The sequence below is a fragment of the Malaclemys terrapin genome, chromosome 4 (genome assembly GCF_027887155.1).
Source record: "Malaclemys terrapin pileata isolate rMalTer1 chromosome 4, rMalTer1.hap1, whole genome shotgun sequence".
NCBI lineage: Eukaryota > Metazoa > Chordata > Testudines > Emydidae > Malaclemys > Malaclemys terrapin.
The window spans coordinates 4,672,708-4,700,378 of record NC_071508.1 but is presented as its reverse complement, the minus strand read 5'-3'; the positions used below and the strand labels follow the sequence as shown (position 1 = coordinate 4,700,378).

At 53.4% G+C, this 27,671-nt stretch overlaps 1 protein-coding gene across 3 annotated transcripts; it reads right to left on the bottom strand.

Moving 5' to 3' along the window:
• Positions 1-202: 202 nt before the first annotated feature.
• FBRS (fibrosin) lies at positions 203-27,671 on the bottom strand. Of its 3 annotated transcripts, none has more exons than XM_054027520.1 (18): positions 25,812-27,671; positions 24,366-24,548; positions 23,982-24,017; positions 23,834-23,863; positions 23,511-23,559; positions 21,419-21,818; positions 20,955-21,190; positions 20,417-20,610; positions 20,221-20,265; positions 13,057-13,149; positions 12,711-12,779; positions 12,597-12,626; positions 12,266-12,337; positions 3,599-3,731; positions 3,209-3,292; positions 2,969-3,046; positions 2,221-2,440; positions 203-1,866 (listed from the first exon to the last, which is right to left on the bottom strand). In XM_054027520.1, the coding sequence occupies exons 1-18, from the start codon at positions 26,157-26,159 to the stop codon at positions 1,221-1,223; spliced, it is 2,946 nt and encodes a 981-aa protein (XP_053883495.1). In that variant the 5' UTR covers positions 26,160-27,671; the 3' UTR covers positions 203-1,220. The 3 variants fall into 3 exon arrangements, with proteins under 3 accessions (XP_053883495.1, XP_053883494.1, XP_053883496.1); XM_054027519.1 differs by having other exon boundaries at positions 24,366-24,551; positions 25,812-27,670; XM_054027521.1 differs by lacking the exon at positions 12,266-12,337 and having other exon boundaries at positions 24,366-24,551.

Here is a 27,671-nt window from a genome sequence, read left to right as displayed (position 1 = left end):
TTGGTGCCCAAACCCCAGATCAGCCCACATATGGCCTCCCTCATCTCACTGCGTCAAGGCATCAGCTGCCCTCTCCTTCCCGGAGACTCCCAGCCCTGGGCCTGAATATTTCATCACCGGCATGTTCCGATCCTGCAGTCATGGATTATAACCCGGATCCCTCACCCACCCCCACGTAGAAGAAATCACAAAGAGGAATGTATCCAGAAGCACCAATCTGGGGTTTAATTAAACCGGGAGGTAGGGGTTGGGGGAAGGTGGGGGGCAAAGAGGAACCGGCAGTGTCCAATGCAAGGGGTGGGGGGGGTCTCCAATACCCTTCCCCTGCAGCCGTGTTACCCCTTTCCGATCAGGTCCAGTGGGGAGAAGGAGGGGAGCATCACAACGTCGATACAGGAATAGAAAAAGCGCGGTACATTAAAAATGAGGGGAGAGAAGAGGGGTGGGGGGATCCTTTAAAATCACCACCTCAAACCTGATATAAATGTACAAAACCCAGCTCACCTGAGGGAGCAGGGGCCTATTCACACTAGGCTGGGGGCCCCAGCTCCACTCCTGCCCCCCAGTCCACAGGAGCAAAGCAAGACACCCCCCGAAATCCCCACTTATGGGGAGATTTGGGGAACCCGAAGCCCAGATTCCTGCCCCGAAACCTCATGAGCTTGGGGAGATTGCCCTTTAACCTCCACCCGCCCTGGGGTGATCCCAACAACCCAGACCTAACCCCCCCAGGCCATTAGAGAACACCCCGACAGCTGGTCTTTCTCCCCCAAGCCCTCTCCATGGGACAGCATAGGGGGCCCAATGCCAACCCTCCTTCACCTGGACGCAGCCAGGCCAGGGGCAGATGGGGAGGCACAGCCACACCCTGAACCCCACTGTCCTGCCCCCCCCCTTCTGAGCTTGTGTCTGTGTAGCAGCTGGGGTGGGGGGTGTGTGGGGGGAGGCTCCTCAGCGTTCTCACCCCTGATCCTGGCCAGGCCAAGGGATGCGGAAGGGGATGCTGCACCTGATGCCACAGTGAGGGGAGTGGATACCAGTGCTGAAGCCAGGTGGGAGGGATGCCGACTGGCCTGGTGTGGGGAGGACATACTGCCCCTGATGCTGGGGTGGGCGGGGGAGAATGCTGCCCCTAATGGCAGGGTGGGGGGGATCCTAGCCAGCCCAGTGTGGAGGGGGATGCCATCTCTGATGCCAGGGCGTGGGACCCACGGGCATCATTATCTGGAGTCCCGGTCCTTGTAGGCGGTGGTGAGCTCTCGGAGGTCCGGGGCACGGCGGGGGGAACTGGGCCGGGCGCCGGGCACGGCGGGGATGAGGGGTGGAGGGGCACCAAGCAACCCCTCTGGGGGTGGGGCTTTGGCCAGCAGCGCAGCATGGCGGGGGTAGGCCAACAGCCCCGGGGGATGCGGCCCCAGCCCATAGAGCCGGGCGCGCTCGTAGTCCTCGGGCAGCTCACGCTCCAGGTAGCGGGGCAGGGCGTAGGGCTCCCGCCAGGCCTCGAGGGTGGCATAGGGGGATCCAGGGGCCGGCCCAGCCACCAGGTATGGTGGCCGCTCGAAGACGGCCAGTGGCCCCAGCGAGTGGGGGACATGCAGAGCCCCAGGAAAGGGCCCGCCCGCCCGTAGTGCCCCCTCCAGCACACCTAGCTCCGGCTCCTCCTTCACCTTCACTTCTTTCTTGAGGACAGGGTCAGGATAGGGTGAGCGTGAGGCCCGGCCCCTCACCGGGCTGCCGTAACGCTGCTCCCGGCCTGGCTCGCTGTGTGCCCGCATGGGGCCGTCTTCCAGCCCCAGGGAGGCGGGGTGCTTAGTGGGGAGGGGCGCCGGCGAGGCACGAGGGGGGGGCCTGGAGAAGAGGGTGTCCCTAGAACAGAGGTGGGGGTTAGTGCCACGAACTGGGCTGAGGCCCCGCACAATCCCCAACTCGTCCCCCTCCTCATCAGTCCCCGATCCCCCCACATTCCTCAGCCATCCCCCCCTCCTCAATCCCCAACCATTCCATCCCCTTCCTCCCCCACCCCCACATCAGCCCCGATCCCCCCCCCCAATCTGCCAGCCCATCCCCCCTTCCCCAGAATCAGTCCCACCCCCGCACCTGGACCTCATTGCCCAGATCCCACTCTGACCCCCCTCAACCCTCAGCCAGCCCTGCAACCCTCATCCCCTGCCCTCTTGCATTGACCCCTGCACCCCCAGCCGCCCTGCCCCCACCTCATACCTGTCCTTCTCGTCCTTTATGGCAGGCACCTCCCGCTTGTCCGGCTCCTTGTCGTGCTGGGCCGGCCCGCGCTCAGCTGCGTCACCAGCACCCCCTTTGGGCCAGGCGGGGGCAGTGGGGAAGGAGGGGGGCGTGCGGTGCAGCCGGTTCCATGGGTCGTGGGGGCTGCCGTAGGCCTGGGCCCCGGGACTGTCCTTCTGCCCAAACATGGAGCTGGAGTCTGGGATGGGAACACAGCGAGCAGAGCATGACACAGAACGCCATACACATGCTCCGCCGCTCCCAAAGTAGGCTCCGTCCCCAGGGCTCTCCCTACAAAAGCTCCATCTCTGCCAAGGGAGGCCCTGTCCCCATGTCCCTTCCCTATCCAGGCCCTGCCTTATCTCATGGGGGATTAGCCTACAGAGGTTCCGAGAACAGGTCCCGCTCCCCAGGTGCAGGCCCTGCTCCTCTTCCGCCCCAGAAATCCCTAGGGCTCGCCTGCCTGCTCCAGCACAGGCCCTGCTTCAGGGCTGTCCCTCTTGGACACAACCCCTTCCCCAGGGCTCACTGAGGCCCTCCTCCTCTCACATGGGGGTCTCACTCCCCAGAGCTCACATGCCTCCACAACTTTTCCCTTCACCCCCAGACTCTCACCATGCAGGTCCTGGCTCCCTCCCAGGTGGGCTTTGGCCCCCAGGGTCACCCTACATGGGGCCTAGAACAGCCCTCCCTCCTTCCCACACCGGAGTCCGCCCCCTCTACTCACTGAAGGCGGGGTTCCCCAGGCCCCCGAAGGCCCCGTTGGAGAGCGCCATGGGGAAGCTGGTGGGGCGGCTGAAGGGATCTGAAAGGCAAGGAGGAAAGGGAGGGGTGAATGGGCGCAGCGACGCCCCCCGGAGCCCTGGTGCCTCATCCCTGGTGCGCCCTGCACAGCCCATGTGCCTCATGGGCAGCCCCTGACTCCATGCCTAGTCCTGGTGCCCTGTACCCTGCCCCCAACTCTTACCAATGTGTGCGCTGGGGCCCAGGAAAGAGCTATGTGGCGCGCTGGGAGGCCCAAAGGAGGCACCAGAGCTTGCCTGGACGGCGCCTGTGGAGGACAGAAAGAGCATTAGATTGGTTGAGAGGAGGTCATCCCTACTGGCTAGCCCATCTGCCTCCCTCCCTCCCTTCCCCAGACTGAGCCCCAACCCCCTACAGCCCCTGGGGGGCCTGTCTCTTCCCTCCCCGAATCGGCTCCGATCTCCCCACGTCCCCCACCAGCCCAGCACCCCCTCCCCCAGATAGGCCTCCAACTCCCATGGCACGCTTATGCCCAATTTTTCCAATAACCTGGGTACCCAGGGCTGGGCGGGGGGCAGTGGCTGCAGGATCATGGGGCCAGGAAGGCGCTGACCTGCGGGGGTAAAAAGCGTGGCTGGGCGCGTGAGCTCTTGGCCATGAGCGAGGCTTCCAAAGGTCCCTGTGCCAGGAAGGCAGGTGATCAAGTCGTTCCGGAAATCCAGCTTGTGGGGATCACCCTGCATCAGCTGGGGAGACGGGAGAAAGGAGGTCAGCAAAGGAGGAACCTAACTGCATCTCACAGGGCCCTTCTAGTCCCCCCCACCCAGGCAGGGTCACCCCCAATGGTTACTCCCCAGGGCTCCATATGGCGTCAGCCCCCAGTCTCACATGCCTTGGTGCTAGGGAACGGGCCCTCCTCGAGTTCTGGGAACCCTGGGCCAGAGCTGACAGTCTGGGAGCACGTGTAATTCTGGGGAAAGTTAACAGCAGAAGGGTGAGGGAGGGGTCATCCGATTCGTGTAAAAAAATCTACAGAATCCTCATTTCACTGGTATCAGCCTCTGCGAGGGAATCTCAGTCCCCCCCAGCTCTAGGTCCTCTGGTTAGTGGAAGTTTGGATTAGACGTCATCAGCAATGGGTCGAGTCAGGTATCATTCCAAAGCCCTTTCTCCCTGCACACAACGGGCCAAACCACGAACAATTATGTAGTTTTGGATTAGAGAAAAATATTGAAAACCCAAAAGGGTCTTTTAATTCTCCTTTAACCCAGGGATGTGAAACATGCAGCCCTCCCACAGTGAAACTGGGGCCCTTGCCTGACAATACCGTGGTAGTAGTTAATGCCCAGAACACGAGACCGGATTCATTTTTCTAAGGTTACAAGAAAGGGAAGGAGAGAGCTTCCAGCTGATTTGGCGTCAGCGGCAAAAGAGAAGTGGTTCATTGGTGTAGATCATCACTGTTATCAGCTTGGATTAGGAGGCCAAAAGAGGTGTAATGGGGCGGTGGTGAAGACATCCAGCCACAAGTCACTGGCTCTGTCCACACACTGCAAGCCTCGGGCAAGTGTGGAGCAGCACCAGCAGGGGCTGTGTTTCGCGGCGGGTGCCTGGACCGTGGTAGTGCAGGTGCTGGACGGCAGCTGGTGGGAAAGGCAGGGGGATGGGCTACGTGGCTGGTTCCTGGTGAGCTCTGTGTAGCTGCTGGAGGTAGAAGACCAGCTGCACCAAGTGTCTGGAGGGCAGGGGGTGCAGGAGGGGAGTGCAAGGGTTAGGGGAGAAGGGGCACAGGAATCCACTTTGGCCTTCCAGAAGTGACATGTCCCAAGGGGGAGGGACGGGGTTACGTGGACCCCCCCGATTTCTTGGGATGCCCAGCAGCGAGGAGGCAGCGCTCCCCTTGGCAGCTGCTCTCTCTGTGTCCCCCTAGGAAGCAGCAGGGCGGCTTGCTGAGCCCCCCCCCCCCCCGAACCTTTCCACTGTACCCCCTGCTAGCCACAGTTATGCGCCGCCTGCCGCCCACTTCTACCAAGGTTCTGGTGCCCTTGACCGAGTAACCCTGGTTGGACCATCCCAGACAGTGGCTTGTCTAACCCATTTTATAAAACCTCCAGTGCCGGGGATTCCACAACCTCCCTCAGAAGCCCGGTCCAGAGCTTCATTGCCCTTAGTAGGAAAAACTTTCTAACTCTATCTAACCTACATTGCCTTGGCTGCAATTTAAGCCCGTTGCTTCTTGTCCTACCTTTAGTGGACATGGAGAACAACTGGTCATAGTCCTTTTTCGAACAGCCCATACCATAGTTGAAGATTGTTAGCAAGTCCTCTCTCCGTTGACTTTTTGCTCAAGACTAACATGCCCGTTTTTTTTAAACCTTTCCTCCTAGGTCAGGTGTTTTAAAACTTTTTAATAATTTTTGTTGCTCTACTCTGGACTCTCTCCAATTTGTCTGCATCTTTCCTAAAGTGCGGCACTCAGAACTAGACACCGTACTCCAGCTGAGGCCTCACCAGTGCAGAGTAGAGTGGGAGAATTGTCTCCCTTGTCTTCGCTATGACACTCCTGTTAATACACCCCAGAACAATATTAGCCTTTTTCACAGCTGCATCACGTGCTTGACTCATTCAATTTGTGATCCACTCTAACCCCCAGATCCTTTTCAGCAGTGCAAGCACCCAGTTATTCCCCATCTTGTGCCTTTGATTTTTCCTTCCTAAGTGAAGTACTTTGCACTCATCTTTCTTAAATTTCATCTTGTTGAATTCAGACAAATTCTCTAATTTGTCAGTGTTGTGTTGAATTCTAATCCTGTCCTCCAAAGTTCTCGCAACCCCTTCCAGCTTGGTGACATCTGCAAAATTTATAAGCATACTCTCCACTCCATTATCCAAGTCATTAAGGAAAATATTGACTAGTATCGGACCAAGGACTGACTCCTGTAGGACACCCCTAAATACACCCTCCCAGTTTGCCAGCAAACCATTGAGAACTACTCTTTGACTACAATCGTTCCACCTTATGGTAATTTCATCTAGACCACATTACCCTAGTTTGTGTATGAGAATGTCTGGTGGACTATATTAAAAGCCTTACTAAAAATCAAGATAGATCACATCTTGAAGGAAATTCGTTTGGTCTGCCATTATTTGTTCTTGATAAACCCATGCTGGCTAGTCCTTATAACTCTATTATCCTCCAGGTGCTTACAAACTGATTGTTTAATTATTTGTTCCAGTATCTTTCCAGGCATTGAAGTTAAGCTGATTGGTCTATAATTCTCCAGGTCCTCTTTGTTCCCCTTTTTAAAGATCAGTACTGTGGCTGCCCTTCTCCAGTCTTCTGGGAGATCACCCTTCCTCCAGGAGTTCTCAGAGATAATTGCTAATGGTCTAAGATTGCTTCAGCTAGTTCCTGAAGTATCCTACAATGACTTTCATCAGGCCCCGCCTACTTGAATACATCTGAAGCATCGAAATATTCTGCGATGGTTGCCTGGTTCCTTGCTGAAATAAGAGATGTAGAAAATACGGGAGGAATTTAGAAAAGGAATTTGGGTTGTTAAAAGGTCGCCAGTTCCTTTCTGTGCACTTGGTTCAGACGAAGACCTAGAACATGAACACGGAGCATTGAAAGTCACTGGAGGATCGGGGGGCAGGACAGGATCCTTTCCTGGTTTCTCTCACAACGACAGGACTCCATCGAATTTCGCACATTAAGCATGGCTGGGATGACTTTCCCCAGAAGCAGCCAAGCATCGTCTAGATTCGTTAGGTGGTGTTAAATGCCAAGAAGGGGTAACTGTAAAGCTACATGATGAGCTTACTTGCATTGGCAATCCATTTGCATAGAATGGTCTGGAGCTCATTAATAGCATGAGATAGCTAAAGGTGTCGGTCAAATGGATACTTTGGGCCATGACCTCCATGAAGCCTTCAGCACCCAAACACTTAACTAAGACCGCATCAATCTATAGGCTCCAATCAAGAACGGTAGACTAAAGCTGTGCTCAAATGCAAAGAAGAAAGTCAGAGTGAAAGGCTAACCAGACAGGTCACGGTCTGCTCATCTCCTGGCTGTGTCCAGATCGCAGCATGATGTTGATCTACATGAGACTTTGGGAATGAACGAGTTCTTTGTGGTACCACAATCTATGTTTGAACACGACAGAACAATGCGTATGTACCAGGCAAGAAGCAAACTAATGCACATCTCACATGAGCTTCCTAAGCCAGCACCTACTGACAACGTGACCGGTGCCTTACACCAGCAGAGGCCATTTAGCAAAGCTATCAGAGATGGTATGGCTGAGGTACAAGCTCTTGACAAACCAGAACCTGGTAACAGCTGCCAAGATTTGGCTGAACATTTCATTATGAGGCTACAGAGAAAATACTGGACCTATGATAAACTCCAGCTCATGTTTGACACCTATGCGGGGGAATCAGTTAGCAGTATTACCAGAAAGGAGATACTGCCCCTGTCCACAAACATCTCCAATTTCACACTGAAGAAGCTACTGTCTCATACTTGCACAAAGGATGAGTTAATGGCGTCCATTGCAGAGACAACGCTGCAGCACGCAAAGAACTGATGGAAGAATTTCATCGTTGCATGGTGTAATGAAGCTGCCGCTTTGCACTGTTCAGTGGAGTTTCTTCGTGGTTCCCATGAGGTGACTGAGACTAAAATGATCTTGCCTGCCATCAAAGCCACAGAGAAAGAGGTGCTACTAAACTCCAGAGTTTTGCAAAGACACAGATGTTCTAGGTTCTGTTTTTGTGCCTCCTTCTGAAGAACAGAATCACTGTATATCCCTCAGAGATGTGTTCCTATCACTCGGCCCATTAAATGCTATCCACTGGCAGGTTTCCATGCCCTTTCAAGATGTGACACTACTGGAAGGTTGACTGGGAAGACCAAATTATCTTACTGGAAGACATTTGATTCACCTCTCTCCTTGTCCAAAGGTGCTCGAAACAGCTGTGACAGTCACCGATGAGGTTTTTAAACTAAGGCTGGAGAAAAAGCCAACAGGTGCAAAGGAGCACACGGTTTGGACAGAGACATCTCATAGGAAGGATCTATTAACCGGGATTCTCTATATTCTAGTAAAGAGGAGAGGATAGAAGTTGATAAAGTACAGGTAGGAACAGAAGAGAAACAGTCAGATGAAAAGTCATCCCATTCAAGTACATCACATGAAGGCAGACAACTAAAAGGTGATACATTTTATAAGTACTTGTATACAAATGGTAGAAGTCTAAATACTAAAATGGGTGAACTTGAGTGCCAAATATTAAATAAGAATATTGATATTATAGGCACCACAGAAACTTGGTGGAACAATGACAATCAATGGGACAAGGTAATTCCAGTGTGCAAAATATATTGGAATGAGAGAATAGGTCGTGCTGTGGGAGAGTGGCACTATATGTGAAAGAAAGCACAGAGTCAAATATAGTGAAAATCTTAAATGAAATAAATTGTACTATAGAATCTCTATGAACAGAAATTCCATGCTTGAGTAATAAAAGTATAGCAGTAGGGATATACTACCGACCACCGGACCAGGATGGTGACTCTAAAATGCTCAGGGAGATTAAAAAGGCTATTAAAATAGAAAACTCAATAATATGGCGGATTTCAACTATCCTCATATTGACTGGGTACATTCACCTCAGATGGGATGCAGAAATACCGCTTCTAGACACCATTAATGACTGCTTCTTGGAGCACCTAGTCCTGGAACCCACGAGGGAGAGACAATTCTTGATTTAGTCCTATGTGGAGCACAGGATCTGGTCCAAGAAGTGAATATAACTGAACCACTCAGTAATAGTGACCATAATATAATTAAATTTGACATCCTAGGGGAGAGAGGGGGGAGAAAATAGGAATACCAAAGAAACCCACCACAGTGGTATTTAAATTCAGGAAGAGGAACTACACAAAAATGAGTAAGCTAGTTAAACTGAAATTAAAAAGAACAGTCACAAGAGTAAAATGCCTGCAAGCTGCAGGGAAACATTTTAAAAACACAATAGAGGCTCAAATTAAATGTATACCCCAAATTAAAAAGAATAGTGAAGAGGACCCAAAAAATGCCACCACAGCTAAACAGAGTAAAAAAAGTATCTAGAAGCAAAAAGGCATTCTTTAAAAGTTGGAGGTCAAATGAGAAAAATAAAAAGGAACAAAATCTGGCAAATAAAGTGTAAAAATATAATTAGGCAGGTCAAAAAAGAATTTGAAGAGCAACTAGCAAAAGACACAAAACTAACAGCAAAATATTTTTTAAGTACATCAGAAGCAGGAAGCCTGCTAAAAGTGGGACCACTGGAGGATCAAGGTGCTAAAGGAGCACTCAAGGAAGACAAGGCCACTGAGGAGAAGCTAAATTCATTCTTTGCATTGGTTTTCATTGCAGAAGATATGAGGGAGATCCACACACTTGAGCCATTCTTTTTAGGCGACAAATCTTAAGAACTGTCCCAGAATAAGGTGTCAATAGAGGAGGTTTGGAAACAAATTGCTAAGTTAAACAATAAGAAGTCACCAGGACCAGATGGTATGCATCCAAGAGTTCTGAAGGAACTCAAATATGAAATTGCAGAACTACTAACTGCAGTTTGTAACCTATCATTTAAATCAGTTTCTGTACCCGATGACTGGAGGATAGCTAATGTGACGCCAATTTTTAAAAATGGCTCCTGAGTCAATGCTGGCAACTACAGGCTGGTAAGCTTAACTTCAATACCGGGCAAATAGTTTGAAACTATAGTAAAAAACAGAATCATCAGACACATGGATCAACACGATTCGTTGGGGAAGAGTCAACATGGCTTTTGTAAAGGGAAATCGTGCCTCACCAATCTACTAGAATTCTTTGAAGGGTCAATAAGCATGTGGACAAGGGTGATCCAGTGCATATAGTGTACTTAGACTTTTAGAAAACCTTCGACAAGGTTCCACACCAAAGGTTCTTAAGCAAACTAAGCGGTCACAGGATAAGAGGGAAGGTTCTCTCATGGATTGGTAACTGGTTAAAAGACAGGAAACAAAGGGTAGGAATAAATGGTCAGTTTTCAGAATGGAGACAGGTAAATTGTGGTGTCCCACAGGGATCTGTACTGGGATCAGTGCTGTTCAACATATTCAGAAATGATCTGGAAAAAGGGATAAACAGTGAAGTGGCAAAATTTGCAGATGATTCAAAATTACTCAAGATAGTTAAGTCCAAAGCAGACTGCAAAGACATACAAAGGATCTCACAAAACTTGGGTGACTGGGCGACAAAATTACAGTTGAAATTCAATGTTGATAAATGCAAAGTAATGCACATTGGAAAACAGAATCCCAACTATACACATAAAATAATGGGGGTCTAAACTAGCTATAACCATTCAAGAAAGAGATCTTGGAGTTATTGTGGATAGTTCTCTGAAAATATCCACTCAATATACAGTGGCAGTCAAAAAAGCGAACAGAATGTTAGGAACCATTAGGAAAGGGATAGATGATAATACACTAATACCATAATGCCGCTATATATATCCATGGTATGGCCACACCTTGAATACTGCATGCAGTTCTCAAAAACTGCATGCAGTTCTCACCCCATCTCAAAAAAAAGACACATTAGAATTGGAAAAGGTACAGAGAAGTGCCACAAAAATGATTAGGGGTTTGGAACAGCTTCCATAGGAGGAGAGTTAAAAGACGGGGACTATTTAACTTGGAAAAGAGACGACTAAGGGGCGGGGTATAAGAGAGGTCTATAAAATCAGGAATGGTGTGGAGAAAGTGTTTTTTCCCCCTGCACATAACACAAGAACCAGGGGTCACCCAATGAAATGAATAGGCAGCAGGTTTAACACAAACAAAAGGAAGCACTTCGCACAATGCAGTCAACGTGCGGAGCGCGTTGCCAGGGGATATTGTGAAGGCAAAAACTATAAATGGATTTAAAAAAGAATTTAATTAGATGCGTTCATGGAGGATAGGTCCACCAATGGCTATTAGCCATGACAGTCAAGGATGCAATCCCATGTTCTGAGTATCCCCAAGCCTCTGACTGCCCGATGCTGGGACTGGACAACAAGGGATGGATCATGTGACGATTACCTGTTCTGGTCATTCTCTTTGAAGCACCTGGCATTGGCCACTGTTGGAAGACAGGCTACTGGGCTAGGTGAACTATTGGTCTGACCCAGTATGGCCGTTCTTATGTCATAAGTGCACTGGAGGTGTTCATATGCCGAGTTTACCATTTGAAGATCCACATTACAACACTTGCAGAGTTACAGTGTCGATGTTTTCCGAGAAGCAGACCAACGAACATAAATTGCCACCGACAAGGGGTGCATTTAGACCTGCTACCAGAAGGGCAAATCATCAAGCAATGGAACGGCTCCAAGATGATCACGTGCATCCAAAACTACCCTCCTCCTATCAGGCACAGATGGCCTGACCACACCAGTTGTATGTAAAATACCGTGTGCTCCTGATTTCATCCTTAGATAATCAAACACTCACATGCAAAGCCCAGATACTCATCACCCTGCAAATGTCTGGCCAGCAGATTGCCTTGTACAGAGACGTGCGAGTGCAGCATGGACAAAGATCAGTGTGACAACGTGCCTAGATGGAGAGGACCTCGATGATGACTTAGATGAAAACATGTTTTCAGTCCTACATGTCAAGGCTAACTTCCCTAGGATTACCAAAGAACCAGGTTTTTTTTATGTAGCCAACGCATCCCCGGTTAAAGTACAGTTAAAAAAAACCCGTTACCTTTATCAATCAAACTTGTAATCTCATTCAAAAAAAAAAAAAGATATTTGGTTAGTTTGACAGGATCCATTTAAATGTTCTGGGTTTGTTACGTTTGGTACTGTTGTGTTCGAGGGAGAAAGGGCTTTTGAATGATACTCAACTGGACTCATTTCTGATGACACAGTATTATCAAAATTCCCACCAACTGGAGGATCTAGATCTGGGGCCAGGGGCAACGAGTGCCCCCTGCCATGCCGCAGAGGGTGAAGCCACTGAATTTATAATTCTGGAGATATTTAAGACTCAGCTGACACCTCTCTTGCCTTTCTATGGCTAAGGTGCCCCCAGAATGAGTTTTTACTACATTATGCTCCCAGACTATGAGTGCAGGATCCCAGCTGTGCTCTCGCCCAGCACCGGTACTGCAGGGGGCGCTACTGGTCAGGATCTGCTGTCCCCTGCAGTGCCCACTGGGGCCTAGAAAGGGCACCACCACGACTCTACCTTCATCTTCTCCTGGTGCCGCAGGATCATGTAGGCCACGCGGACGTGCATGGAGCACCATTTGCCAGGCTTCTACAAGAAAGATGGGAAAGCATCAGCTCCTGGGACACACCAGGGCAGTGCCCCCGCCTGGGCTATTCCCCCTTTGTGACCCATTCCTCACAGCGCCCCCTGCTGGGCACAAGATGGGCTATTCCCCTGCCCCGTGACCCGTTCCTCCCAGCGCCCCCTGCTGGGCACGCACTGGCCTATTCCCCCCCATGACCCATTTCTCACAGCATCCCCTGCTGCAACAAGCGAAGTCACAGGATTGGTACACGTGGTTACTTACCCTCAGGGAGGGTCTGAAATGGTCCGTGAGCTACAAAAAGACAGAGAGCGGGCGGTTAGAGAGGGATCCGTGCCCACATCCCACACCACGCAAACAGCCCACTGCCCTGCTCACCTGACCCCCTTTCTGAGACAAAGAGGGGGCGACAGCTCCCAGCCGCGATGGCAGCTCTGGGTTAGTGCTCTGGGGAGAGAACAGGGCGTCAGGAGGCTACAAACAAACAAATCCCCCTACCACAGCCAGAGCCAAAACCCGGATAGAGTCCTCCCTCTCCCACAATTGGCTAGACTCCCAGCCCCCCCACTCTAATCCAGGAGATCCCACTCGCCTGCCAGAGCAGGGGATAGAACCCACGAGGCCTAGCTCCCAGCTGCTACCCCCGTCCCCTGCCAGCTTTAACCCTCTAGGCCCCACTCCCTTCCCAGAGCTGGGAATGGACAAGGTCTACTTCCCCACTCACCTTAGGCTGAAAAGCCCCCTGCAGGGAGCCGAAGGAAACAGCAGGGGGCAGGACAGGTTGGATCCCAGACACAGGAGGGAACGTGGCATAGAACTAGAAAGAGAGAGAGCATGGAGAGCTCACTGAGTGGAAAGGGAAGTGCCATCACTGCAGGGGTCTGCTAGTCCCTGGGGAATAAGCAGCACCCTGGGACCTCAGACCTCAACCCCCGGGGAACACCCAGCATTACAACATAGCCCAGTCTCCCCACCACTATATTCCAGAACCTGGGAACCCCCAGCACTGAATCATGTCCCCATCCTCCCGGTTATATCCCAATCCCCAGGAACCCCCCAGCCCCAAGACACAGCCCTGGCCCCCCACTGCTACGCCTCAGCACTGGAAAACAGTCCCGTCCTCTGGCTATATCCCAGCCGCCGAGACACCCTGGCACTGAGACACAGCCCACAACCTAGCCACTGGGAACTCCCAGCACCGAGACGCAGCCCTGTTCCCCACCGCTATAGCCAGCCCCCAGGAAGAAATGGTTGCTCACCCTGGGCAGTAACTGTGGTTCTTCGAGATGTGCCCTCCGGGTGCTGCACTCTAGGTGTGCTTGCACCCCCATGCCTCTGACTGGAGAGTTCTCATGGCACTGCCCCGGGCGTCGTCATATAGCACTGCGCGGGCGAACCGCCCTCAGCTCCGTCTCTACCATGAAGCCCCATAGCTGAGAACTCTGAAGCGGAGGGGAAGGAGGGCGGGGAGTGGTACACGCATAGGGACACACATCTCGAAGAATCACAGTTACTGCACAGGGTTAGTAACCGTCTCTTCTTCGTTGAGTCGTGTCCCTGCAGGTGCGCCGCTTGGGGGACTACCAAGCAATTCCCTCTAAGGTGGGTGGGTGGGGGGGGGGGGGGGGGACGGGGGGACGACGACGAGAGCCTTCAGAGTCGAGTCCAGTATGGAAGAAAGTACAGAAAACAGCATCAGAAGCAGCGTCAGGAGTTACTGACTAGCGTTCAGCGAACGTGCATATAGAAGCCCAAGTAGCAGCCTTACGTATTTCAATCATGGGCATGTTTTTGAGAAATATCGTAGAGGTGGAAATGGACCTCATAGACTGAGTTCGTATGTCTGGAGGTGCCTGAATATTACAAGATTTGTACCAAGAATTAATGCAGTCAGATATCCACTTGGCAAGTCTTTGATTAGAGATTGCAGGCCCTTTTGATCTAGCTACGAGTGAGACACACAATTTGGGGGTCTTTCTGAAGGGGTTAGTCCTATCCAGAAAGGAGGCCAGGGCTCTCCCAATGTCCAGGGTGTGCAACAATGCTTCTTGTTTATCTAGGTGAAGTTTGGGGTGGAAGATCGGCAGGTGAATGGGTTGGTTAATATGGAACTCAAAGGAAAGTTTAGGTAAAAATTCAAGGTGGGGTCATAATGTGACCACCTCCTTAAAAAATTCTGTGAAAAGGGGCCTTTGTGGCATGTCCCCTGTTTCCTCAACCAGTCGGGCCGACAAGATGGCTACCTGGAATGTTGTTTTCACTGATAAACAGAGCAGGCAGTTTAAACTGTGATCTTGTAAGGCATTTAAGAACCAGATTACGACAATTGACTGACCGATTCTGATTTCTGAGACGTCTGAGGAACCTCAATATTGTCGGGTGGGCAAGAACAAAATAACCCTCTATTGGAGAATGGAAAGCCGGGATGGCTCTAATGGAACTCAGAAATAGCCCCGAAATTTTTAGAGAGTTAGGATATAGTCCAGTATATCTGACAGCGACGAGGTCGGTGGAATATGTCGGAGGTCACACAAACAGATAAATCTTGTCTATTTGAGAGTATGTGTAGCGAGTAGACTGTTTTCTGCTGTGTAACTACTCTTTTTACCTCCTCTGAGCAGGCGGTCTCTAATCCCATGATCCACGGAACAACTGTTCTTTAAGACGAAGCACTCCAAGGCTGGGGTGAAGGATCTTCCAACCCTTCCTGGGAGAGCAGGTGAGGAGCAATGTGGAGAGCGGTCGGTGAGCAAACGAACCGCTGTATTAGGTAAAGAAACCATGTTTGTCTGGGCCCGATCAAAACTATTTGGATGACTCTGGCTCTGTCCTTTTTTATTCTGAACAGAACTTTGGCTAGTAGAGGAGTCAGTGGGAATACATGCAGTAGATCCGACGACCAATGAAGGCATCGCACAGGAGTCGGTGACCCAGTCCGCCTCTGGAGCAAAACTAGGCACATCTCTTGTTTATTGCTGGGATGGATCGGAAATCTCAATCCGCTAATCGAGCATCCTTCTCCAGTTTGGGACCTATCTGGGAGGTGCCCCAGTGTAATACGCTGGAATCTATTTCTCACTCGTGGTCTTGGAAGAAGTGCCTGCTGAGAGTATCCATTGTCACATTCTGAGCCCCTGGAAGACGGGCTGCTGTGATGACGCTCTGATTGTATATGCATCAATTCCAGAGCTTGACAGCCTCAGTGCAGAGGGAGGGGGATCTTGCGTCTCCTTGCCAGTTGATGTAAAACATGCATGACATGTTGTCCGTCACAACCTTTATGTACTTGCCCCGATTAGTGGTAGAAACCGGAGAAAGGCGTATCTGACCACTCGGAGTTCCAGGAGGTTCATGTGTAGCATGGTCTCTTGTGAATTTCACTTGCCTTGGGCCATGTGAACATCCAGGTGCTCTCCCGACCCTCGCATGGAGGCATCAGTCATGACAAGCGTTGGGAAAAGACGTACAAATGGGAGTCCTGCGCACACGCCATGATGGTCTTTCCATCAATTGATGGACTGTTTTATGCAAGTGGGTATGGAAAGAAGCATATTTAAACTGTGTCTGTTTGATGACTAAACACTCCTGAGCCACCCTTGAAGGCGGTGCAATCGGAGTCTTGCGTGATCGACTGGCTGCCATGTGCCCCAACAACTGAAGACGGTTCTTGACCGAAGTCTGGGTGCTGAGCTGGACTGTATTGGCGATGTTGGAAAGGGCCACACACCTGCACAGAAGAAGGTAGGCTCCTGCTGTTACTGAATCAAGATGCGCTCCTATGAACGCTAAGCTGTGCACAGGGGTCAAAAGGAGATTTTTGAATGTTCAGTTGTAGGCCCAAGTTGAGGAAGAGATCTATGGCTTCGGAAGTGGCCCCTGAAGTCAGTTCCAGGGAGCGACCCTTCAGCGGCCAATCATACAGGTAAGGGAACCCTAAAATACCTTTCCTGCGGAGCTGTGCTGCTATTACTGAGATGACTTTCAAAAAGACCCTCGGGGCAGATGACAGGCTGAAAGGGAGCACCTGGTACTGACTGTGGTCCTGGCTGACAATAAAATGTCCATTGTGAGATGGCTGGATCGCAATGTGGAAAAGCACATCCTGAAGGATCCCCTGGATCTAGTGACAGAATTAACACTGCAAGTGTCACCATTTTGAATGTTTGTGCCTTCACCTAAGTGTTGAGTAGCCTCAAATCTAGGGTGGGTCTCCCAGGGCCATTCTTTTTTGGTATTAGGAAGTGCCTGGACTAAAACCCCTTTCCTCTGTGCTGCATGGGAACTGGTTCTATAACACCCGATTGTAGGAGAGGGGCTATTTCCTGACAAGGCAAGCTCCCGTGAGAGGGGTCCCTGAAAAGGGACGGAGAGGGGGGTTGGTCAATGGAAAAGATGTGGAGGGGATGGCATACCCTGTGGAGATGATCTCCAAAACCCATCTGACTGTAGGGATCAACTCTCAAACGTGCCTGAAGAGGAAAAGGTCATCGCCAAAGGGAGGAAGGCAGTGGAACTGGTGGAGTTGGTAAGGATGAGGGTGGTAATTCAGAAATCTTAACTAGCCCATCAGAATTGCTGTGCAGAGGTGGAAGGGTGCAAGGCAGAAGGCTGAGAGTTGGATGGTTTCTTTCTCTGGAATTTGGGTGTCTTCTGCTATGGTTCACACAGCCTCTGGGAGATGAGGAATTGAGCTGTCTGGGATCTCGGAGCTGTCTGGGACTTGCTAAACCATCTCTTGTAGGCAGATGTATAGTTCCCAAGAGAATACAAAGTAGCCCTAGAGTCCTTTAATGTGCTCAGAGATTCATCTGCCCCGTCTGCAAACAGTTTACATCCATCAAAAGGAAAGTCTTCCACCGTATTCTGCTCCTCTTTCAGAAATCCAGAGCTGGAGCCAGGAAGCCCTTCTCAGAACTACTGCTGCAGAGTTCGAATGGGCAGCAATATCGACAGTGTTGAGAGAGGCTTGTAGTGGTGTTCTGGCAAGAAGCTGGCCCTCCACAATAATTGCCTGGAATTGCTCTCTCTGCTCCGCCAGTAAGCGGTCAACAAAAGAGTTCAGTTTGGTGTAATTTATATGATTCTTAGGCCCTACCAAATTCACAGCCCATTTTGGTCAATTTCACGGTCATAGGATTTTAAAAATCGTAAATTTCATTATTTCAGTTCTTTAAATCTGAAATTTCACAGTGCTGTAATTGTAGAGGTACTGACCCAAAAAGGAGTTGTGCGGGGTCACAAGGCTATTGTAGTGGGGGTTGCGGTACTGCTACCCTTACTTCTGCGCTGCTGCTGGCACCGGCGCTGCCTTCAGAGCTGGGCAGCTGAGCGGCGGCTGCTGGCCAAGAGCCCAGCTCTGAAGGCAGAGCCGCTGCCAGCAGCAATACGGAGTAAGGACGGCCTGGTATGGTATTGCCACCCTTATTTCTGCGCTGCTGCCTGCAGAGCTGGGCCCTCAGTCAGCAGCCGCCGCTCTCCAGCTGCCCAGCTCTGAAGGCAGTAGCACAAGAATGATGTGGTAGGTATTGCCACCCTTATTTCTGTGCTGCTGCTGGCAGGGTGCTACCTTCAGAGCTGGGCACCTAGCCAACAGCCACCGCTCTCTGGCCACCCAACTCTGAAGGCAGCGCAGAAGTAAGGGTGGCAATACCCCGATCCCCCTAAAATAACCTTGCAACCCCCCTGCAACTCCCTTTTGGGTCAGGACCTCCAATTTGAGAAACGCTGGTCTCCTCCATGAAATCTGTATAGTATAGGGTAAAAGCACAAAAGAGACCAGATTTCCTGGTCCGTGAAGCATTTTTCATGGCCGTGAATTTGGTAAGGCCCTAGTGATTATGTTTCACCATTAACACCTGATAGTTGGTTATTTTAAGTTGTAAGGAGGCTGACGAATAAGATCTTCTACCAACGAGGGCTAAATGTTTATCATCTTTCATGGGACGTGGATTTAGCACAGTGCTGCCCTCCATATTCGTTAACTGCATCGACCACCAAAGTAGGAGAGGGATGAGAAAAAAACAAGTCTTTTGCTGGAACATAATATTTCTTATCCGTTCTCTCACATGTAGACAGAATAGTGCCTGATGATCGCTGCGGGGTCCAGAAGGGCCTTGTTGACAGGCAAGGCTACGTGGGCAGATGAGGGTGAATGAAGGACACCAAGCAGCTTATGATGAGGTTCTTTAACCTCCTGGAGAGAGATCTGCAAGGAGTTGGCAATTCTCTTGACCAGATCCTGAACTGCTTAAGGATGGAGGAGGAGGCATGACTGCTTCATCAAGAGTTGAGGAGATGTGGCTGGAGGAGAGACCTCTTCACTGGCTTTAGTTTCTTGCTCCTCAAAAATTTCTTCTTGAGGATCAGGTCTCCTAGAGACGGCAGGCGATGAAGGTTGCCCATCTTTGTGATGGGTGGTGCTCAAAGCCCTGGAAAATTGTTAACAATAGGCTGCTTTGGTACCAAGGACGCAGAGGAAGAGCTTTTCTTGCTGCTCTGGTCTGCTAACGGTACCAACGATCTCGCTGGGCCTGAGGCTTTGCCATCTTTTGGTCTAGCGGTGCCCTCGGAACCTGAGGAACTAGCAGCCTCACAGGTACCAGATTGGAGAACAGATAGTGCTGAAGTAGCTGAAGATACTGACGACCTTGGCTTTTTTGAGATAAATTCTACCTAGTAAACTCAGGGCATGACCTTTGGAAAGCTTATGAGAGGAGTCTTGCATCTTCCTCCTAGAAGCCATCGATGAGAGCAGTTGAGAGATAGTGGAGGTAGCATATTTTCCTGGTGTCCAGGAGGAGTCTCTTGGCCTGGGTCAGAAGCCAGGCGTAGTGAGCTCTCCATCATCAGGAGCCGAAATTTGATCTCCCAGATTTTTCTGGCTCTAGATGTCAATGCCAGACAGAATTTACACTTTCGGGCAATGTGTGATTCCCCGAGTGAACAAATGCACTGAGGAGTGCCCGTCACAACAGACAACATTTGACACCGGGAGAACCAGGCATAACCTTCCAGTGAACACGAACTACCTTATCTACTAACTAATATCTATCTAAATGTAACTTTTTTTAAACAAATATTAATTATTTTTCATAACTAGGAAGCTAAAGCTACTACTACCACCTGTTAACTAATTACACTGATGTTAAACACGACAAACTAACTACTACAACAACAAAGCAGGACACAGTTGAGGTAATCTCAACGGGAACCACTGCCAGAGTTCTGACTCCAGCTGAGAAGGAACTGAGGGTGGTTCGCTCACGCAGTGCTACAGAAAAGCAGCACGGGGCATGAGCGGACCAGACACTGCTATGAGAAATCTCCGACCAAAGGCGCAGGGGGCACAAGCGCACCTACAGTGCAGCAACCATAGGGACACTGCTCGAAGAACCACCCCTGGGATTGAGACATGACCCCGTCCCGCCCCGCCATATCCCAGCACCCAGGAGCCCCGGCACCTAGACACAGCCCTGCCCCCACCCATATCCCAGCACCCAGGAGCCCCGGCACCTAGACACAGCCCTGCCCTCCCACTCTCCCCACACCCCAATATACCAGCCCCCAAGAGTCCTAGCACCTAGACACAGCCCTGTCCTGCTGCAATATCCCCAGCACCCAGGAGCCCCGGCACCTAGACACAGCCCTGCCCCCACCCATATCCCAGCTCCCAGGAGCCCTGGTACCTAGACACAGCCCTGCCCCCCTCCCCAAATATCCCAGCCCCCAGGAGCCCTAGCACCTAGACACAGCCCTGCCCCCCGCAACATCCCAGCCCCCAGGAGTCCTGGCACCTAGACACAGCCCTGCCTTCCCCCCCCCCCCCCCCCAATATCCCAGCCCTTGGGAACCCCTGGCACAGGGTAGTGGCTGCAAACGCCGCACTCACGTTATGCCTCAGAAGCCCATCAATCTTGCCTGGGTATTTCTCAAACTGGAAAAGAAAAAGTGGGATATAAGGGGAACCCAACGCACCAGTGCTCTCTAGAGGGGAAAGGTCCTGTGTCCCTTTCCCTGCTCCCCCTGAGGCAGAGTTTCCTGCCCTGGGGTCGGACCGGAGCGGACGCCCCCGAAGGGTCACTCACCATGGCGGGGGCGGGCATCATGCCCGGCGGGAAGGGGGTGAAGTGCTGGTGCGTGTGCTGGTGGGTGTGCTGGTGCTGGTGGTTGTGCTGATGGAACTGGAAGGCCAGCGGGCGGATGGCGGCTGCCCCCATGTCGGCCCCGCCCTGCGCCGTCAGGAACCGCGAGCTCAGGCCCTGCCGGATCAGCTCTTGTTCTGAGCAGGGAGAGGAGAGAGCGGGGGTGGAGTTATCTGGGGGAAATGGGACCCCCTTGTAGTCACTCCCCCTCAACCCCCCAGAGAGATGGGACCACCCCCCCACCTCTTCCTGAGAAATGAAACCCCTTCCACAACCACCAGCCACCTCCGCACCCTCCCAGAGAGATGGGATCCCCTTGCCGGCCCCTCTCCCCTGGAGATATGGGAACCATCTTCTGCCAGCCTCACCTTGAAAGATGTTCCCCTCCCCCCTCCGCCAACCCCTTCCCAGAAGAGATGGGACTGGCCCCACCAACCCTGCCATACCCCCTCCCACCCCCAGTGCCTCCCTCCCAACTCACCGGATAAGGCTGCGGCTGCGGCGGGGTGCCCAGCGACCTGGAGCAGAGGGGGTGGTGGGGGCAGGCCCGGAGAGGGGGGGAAGAGGGGTGGGTGATGGTGGGTGGGGGGACGCAGGGTGGAAGGGAAGGCGTGGGGGGGCAGGGCCAGCGAAGGGGTGGAGGGGCGGGGAGGAAGCTGCGAGGAGGAGGAGCAAGGGGGCAGCAGGGGCTTGGCGTGTGCGCTGCTCCGGCTACACCTGCAGAAGACAGAGAGGAAGAGAGAAAATCAGCCCAGGGGAGAGAACGAGCGAGACCGAACGAGAGGAGAGTTAGTGGGGGGGAAGATGAGGGGGTACGGAACATGGAAAGGAACGGGGGAGAGAGGGACACACATGATTGAGAGAGAGCAAGAAAAGAAGGGGGGGAAAGGCGACAGAACGAAGGGGGACAGAACGAGGCAGGAATGCACGCCCTAGCTCACTCACCCGGCGATGCTGAGGTCCAGCCCTGCTCCATAGGGCCCCGGCGGCGTGGGGCTGGCGAAGGGTGCTCCCTTCCCATGCACAGTAGGTTGGGGCAGGCCGTGGGGTGCCTGGCCCCCCTGCGGCGCCGGCGGCTGGCCCCGGGGCTGGGGCGTGGTGCGGGCAGCAGCCGGGTTGGGTGTCCGGGAGGGCGGCGGGGCTGGAGGAGTAGGGGGCCGGGCCGGGGCCACAGGGAGGGCTGGGGCTGCCTGAGAAAGGGGGTCCTTGGGCAGGAAAGGCACTAGCAGGGGGTCCCCGTCGGCCTCGTGGCTCCGCTCCTGGCTCCGCTCCAGCCCTGAGACCTTGGGGATCACAGAGAGTTTGGCTGCACAGCTCCCGTTCACGGCACCAACTGGGCCCGAGGCTGGGGAGAGAGACAGCACCCAGTGAGAGACCACCCAGCACCAGGGGGCACTCCCCGGGCTGCCAGTGCTGCCCTGATGCCCCAATGCAGCGCTGGGGGTGGGGTGGGTGGGTGCTGCCATGCAATGAGCAGGGTCGGGGGGGCTCAGTAGGAGGCACTCTCCCCAGCAGTCAGTGCTAGGGGTGTGTGACAGACTGTACCCCATGTTCACGCTTTTCAACAGACTATGATAAATTGTATACAAATGTATGCCTTGTGAGGTGGTATTTGAAAACTCAATCTGCTGAACATTTTTGTCCTGGTAAAATATGTGTGGCAAAAATGTATGTGAAGTTATAAGATTCTACAGTATCACATTGTTGTAACGTGTTCCAAGTTTAGAAAAGCAGGCCCAAAACAGTTCTTCAGAGACAAAAGACACATTGTCGGCCCGGCCAGGTAACCAATGAACCATCATATACAGGGTGTGAGCGAGAACTTTACATATTGACAAAGCCACAGCTGGGGGGTTCCGTGTAAACGCACTGCCTCTCGCCTGAACCCCAGCTGGAGATAATCTTCAAAGAGGGGAAAAGGGTATGAGAAACAGTGGCCTCCAAATCCTCTCTCTCTCTCCCTATCTCTACTCACAGCAGCAGTGAAGTTGGAATGACAAAGGCAGCATCACTGAACTGGGGGGAAATCCTGGCTAAAGCAATCCAGCCAGGCTGCTGTAAGCTTATGGTGAGAAAAACTTTTTTGCTTTAAGTTCTCTTAGCTTGTTAAGGTAGGTACTTCCTTGTAAAAGGAAGTATTTTTTCACACACCGCAGAGTCAACCTGTGGAACTCCTTGACAGAGGATGTTGTGATGGTCAAGACTACAATGGAGTTAAAAAAAGAACTAGATATATTCACAGAGGATAGGTCCATCAATGGCGATTAGCCAGGATGGGCAGGGATGGTGTCCCTAGCCTCTGTTTGCCAGAAGCTGGGAATGGGTGATGGGATGGATCACTTGATGATTCCCTGTTCTGTTCACTCCTTCTGGGGCACCTGGCATTGGCCACTGTCAGAAGACAGGATACTGGGCTAGATGGACCTTTGGTCTGATCCAGTATGGCTGTTCTTATGTTAGGTATTAGTTTGCCTTTTTGATTTTTATTTTCTTTGTAACCACTTCTGACTTTGATGCCTCATTACTTGTAATCACTTAAAATCTTTCTTTCTGTTGATACGAAACTTGTTTTATTGTTTTATCTAAGCCAGTGTGTTTGGATTGAAGCATTTGGGAACCTCCACTTGAGATAAAATTATATGCATATAATTTTCCATTGATGAAACGATTGACTTTCTGTGAGCTTGTATTGCCCAGCTGGGAGCTGGGCAGTACAAGATGTCCATTTCTGGCGGACAAGGCTGGGACCGGGAATTTGCTGGTGTCGCCCTGTATGTAATTCATGAGTGGCTGGCCAGAGCTCTCCTGTCGTTTAGCTGGGAACGATTCTGCAGGCTAGGGGCTATGAGTGAGTAGGACCAGGAATGGCTGTTCTCACAGCAAAGCAGTGCAAAAGGCACCACAGGCTAGAGAATGAAGGGGACGCAGTTGTTCAACAGTCCGGATTGTACCCGGGGTAATGTCACAGGGGGCGCTGTGCTGCAGCGAGCAGCGTGGGGGTGCTCGGTAAGGGGCGCTTTTTTCCTTTAGCACCCACCTTTGTTGGTTGAAACAGTGAACGATTGATCCAGGTCATCATTGGAGGCCTGATAGGGAGAGAAATGAACTCATGTTATTGCTGGCTGTGGGGAGCCCCCTGCTGCCAAATACACGCCAGCCGTCCCCCCCCCCCCCCCCCCGCCCCCACACACACCGTCCTTGATTCTCTGAGCTCCCCAGGGAGGGCTCCCCTCCCAAACACGCCTGCCCGGGGGAGGGGGGATTCAGGGATGTGGGGGCAGGAGGTGTGGGCTGGTGGAGTTCAGGGGGTGGGGATGGGAGGAGGGGGCAGGAGGAGGGGTGAGGTTCAGGGCCTCTCACCTGCTCCCCTGGGTCACTCTCCATGTCGCACTGCAAGGGAGAAAGACAAAGGTGGGATGAGCGGAGGGCGAGCTGCCTGAGCCTGCCCCTAGGGGGTGCCGTGGGCCAGACAAAGGGGGGAGAGGCGGAGCGCGAGGGAGCCACTTACTATGTATCCTGTTTCCAAGTAGGAGCGGAGGGAGGCCTGTGGGAAAGAAGGGGTACGATTGGCAGCACCGCCCCCTGATGAGCAGAGTTGAGATGCCCCTGCCATGTCATGAACACCCCCCGGCCTGCATCCCAAAGTCCTCATCCAGCCCCCACCCTCCCTTGCACCTCCATGCTCCGTCTCCCCACACCCTCCCTTGCACCCCCAGCCTTTTCCGCGACCCAGCCCCTACTCTTCCAGCATCCCGTCCCCCTTTCACAGCACCCACCCACCCCTGCAATACCCTGCCATCCCCCTGCCCAGCTCCCCACCCTCCCTTGCAGCCCCATATCATCCAGCCCCCCAGTTCTCCCTGCCCAATCCCACACCCCCCTCTCCACTCACCTCTTTCCTCCTCCTCTTGCTGCGTCTCCTCAGCGCCCGCTCCCCCGCATGCCGCCCACACCCCTTCTCTGAGCTCTCATCACGGCCCTCCTCCTCCTCTGAGCCGCTCCCCTCGTCCCGCTTCCGCTTCCCCGAGTGCTTCAGCCGATGCTCCAGCCGCTCGGGGGTCCTCAGTGTCGTGTCCTTCTGTGGGGAGGGGGAGATGGTGAAGCAGATCCTTGAGGACAGATGACACCTGCCCAGCCACCCCTAATGAGTTCCCTCATCTAGCGCTCAGACGCAGCCACCTCTGGGGTGGAGCTGCTTATACTGGGATCCCTTGCCCAGCACTGAGATATGGCCACCTCTTGGGCAGGGCACAGGGACTGTTTACATAGGGATCCCTTGCCTGGTGCTGAGAAGCAGCCACCTTGGGGGCGGGACGTGACAGGTTACAACTGACCTTTACTCTGGGGTACACGCCTTGATTCCTAATCAGTCCAGTCTGACAAGAGGAGCAAGCATGAGTCACCGCAGAACAGGAACACACTGAGACTGGGGAGCTCCCCACCCTGCCTTGCTGAAACCTGGATTCCCTGCTTCACATCTTAACCGGAAGAGGTCTTACGGCATGTCTACACTGCCCACGTTACAGCGCGGCCGCGCTGTGCCGTGGGCAACGGAGTCACGCTTTATCACCAGGGGAGAGCTCTCCTGGGGATAAAAAATAACCACCTCGAACAAGGTGTCTATACTGGTGTTTTTTCACACCCCTGAACGAGTGAAGTTTTGGCAGTGTAGACACAGCCTTACTTGCAGCCTGACACAGCACCGCTTCCCAAAGGAGAGCAACCATCTTGGACACAGCGCCCAGCATCCCAGACAAAAGTCATGGCCCCGTTCCCCCCGGCTATATCCCAGCCCTCGGGAACCCCTGCCATTGAGAGATAGCCCCATCTCTCCCACTATATCCAGTGCTAGGAACCCCCAGTTCCAACGCACAGGCATCCCCGTCCCCCCCAGCTATATCCCATCCCCTGACACTGCGACACAGCCCCTCCGTCATGCTATATCCCATCCCCTAGCATCAAGATGCAGCCCTGTCCCGGCCCCTGCCCCACTATATCCCAGCCCCCGGAACCCCCCATCCCCAAGACATATCCCTGTCTCCCCAACTATATCTCAGCTGACAGGAACCTCTGGCACCTAACTACGTCCCTCACTATATTCCAGCCCCCGGGAACCCCCAGCACTGAGACATGGCCCCATCTCCACGGCTATATGTCAAGTACTCCAGAAACATAACCCCATCAATCCACCCTATCCGGGCTGGGCTGCCTATAATTGTCTGTTTTGGGTGCGGTGTACGTGTGTCGCACACCACTGTGCTTCGCCTGGAATGGGCTCTGCTATGTGTCTCCTGTGCCCTATAGTGCCTGTGGCTGAGAACGATTCTCAGCCCCTCACCTCCAGTGCCTCCAGACTGATGAAACTAGCAATGGCGAAGCCGTCAATCAGATCCTCTTCCTCCTCCTCCTCCTCCTCATGGCTGCAGGAGGAGCCTGATGGCCTCGTCCTCCGGCGCAAGGGCCGGCGCCGGGGCTTACCGGGCGCCACAGGGGCCGGCGGGGCGGGACCTTCGCTCTCTGAGTCTGAGGAGGAGGAGAGGATGCCCCGGTGGGCGGGCTCCCCTGGGCGTCCCCCCCGACGTTGGCTCCGGCGGCTCTCGCGGTCCCGCCGCGAGCAGCGACGCAGCCTCCGGGCCCTGCCACCTCCCCCGCTCCAGCAGGGGGCAGGAGCTGCCGCTGCTTCCATGCTGCCCCCGTCCAAGCCTCTTCCTGCGACGCCCTTCACCCCTCTCCAGCCTGCTGCATGGCAGCTGTTCTGAACTGGGTCCTCTCCTCTGGGCGCTGATTGGTGGAGAACCGGAGGGGGGAGGTGCTCCCCCAGGAAGTGGAGGGGGTGTGTCTTCGTCCTCCCCTTTAAACACTTGCTGGCAACCTCCCCTTTAAGGGGGATTTTGACACACGCTGGCAATCTTCCCCTTTGAAATCCGATTTCGGGCCCCCCAACACGAACTCCCCGTGGCAGTTTCTTTGGGGGGCCTCCCCTTCAGAACGCCACAGCGGCTGCTCTGTGCGTCCTCCCCTTTAAGGCAGGCCTGTCAACTAATAGAGGTTCAATGTCCCTTGACATAAACTCCAAGACAGGGAGGGGCCGAGGTGCGCCTCCCCTTTAATTCAGATTAACTTGCTGCGGAGGCGACAACCCTCTTTCCAAGGACCTCCCCTTTAAGGACAGGCTTCTCGCACAGGCCTCCCCTTTAATCAGGCCTCACCTCACCCCTGCGGGGTTGGGGCCCCTAGATTTAAATCCCGCCCCGCACAAAGTGCAGCGGGGGCTGGGCAGCTTCTGGGGCTCGACCCCCCCCCCAGCACAGACAGTCCCTTTGGCAGGCGGCCTGCGCGCGAGGCAACTTCCCCTTGGAGAGTCCGGAGTGAAACGTCTTCAGCCCCCAAGCACGTCGGAGGGGAGGAGTGACTTCCCCTTTAAGACTCCAGCGTCCACTTCTGCCAGCAATGGCAATGGCCGATGGGCCGAGGGAGGAACCTCGCCTTTCACAATCCAGGGGCACAACTGCCCCCGCCAACGCGTCTGGCTTCGCGGGTCCAGACTGATCGGCGTCTGCCTCCCGGCGGGGCGGGCTCACGGCCCCTTTAAGAAACCGGGCTGAAACCGCTTCTCGGAAGTCATGTCGGGGCCACGTCCCCTTTAAGAAGCCGGAGTTTAAATCTCACCAGCCACTTCCGTAATTAGGCCAGCTGGCGTCCCCTTTAAGAACTTGGCGTCAAACTCCTCCGACAAGAAACCCCTTTCCACAATGGGGCAGGAGCGAACTCCCCTTTACCAGCTCCGGGCTCCCTTTAAATCCATTGACAGCCGCTGGGATGAAGAGGGGGGTTGTTTTCTTCCGGCAGAAATCCCCCTTGACTCCTGACGTTGCTCTGTCCCTTTAAGAAAGCGGGCGTAGAGGGCAGGAATCCGTTGACGGGGCGGGGAGGGGGCTCTCGCGGCCGTTGCGGGGAGCGGGGCGTCTCGCGACCCCCGCGCTGATTGGCCGCGAGGCTCGTGCCCAGCGCTGTCCTCGTTGCCCCCCGTTGATTGGCCGGAGCGGTGGGGATGGAATGGTTCAGTCCGTACCAGTCTCTGCTTCCCTCACGGGAGGGGGCCCGGTTGGTCTCGCCCTCCCCCTCCACGGGCCGCGCCCCGCTCGCCCCTGTCCCCCGACTCTCTCGGCTGTCTGTCTCTGCGCGTCGCTGCCGGATC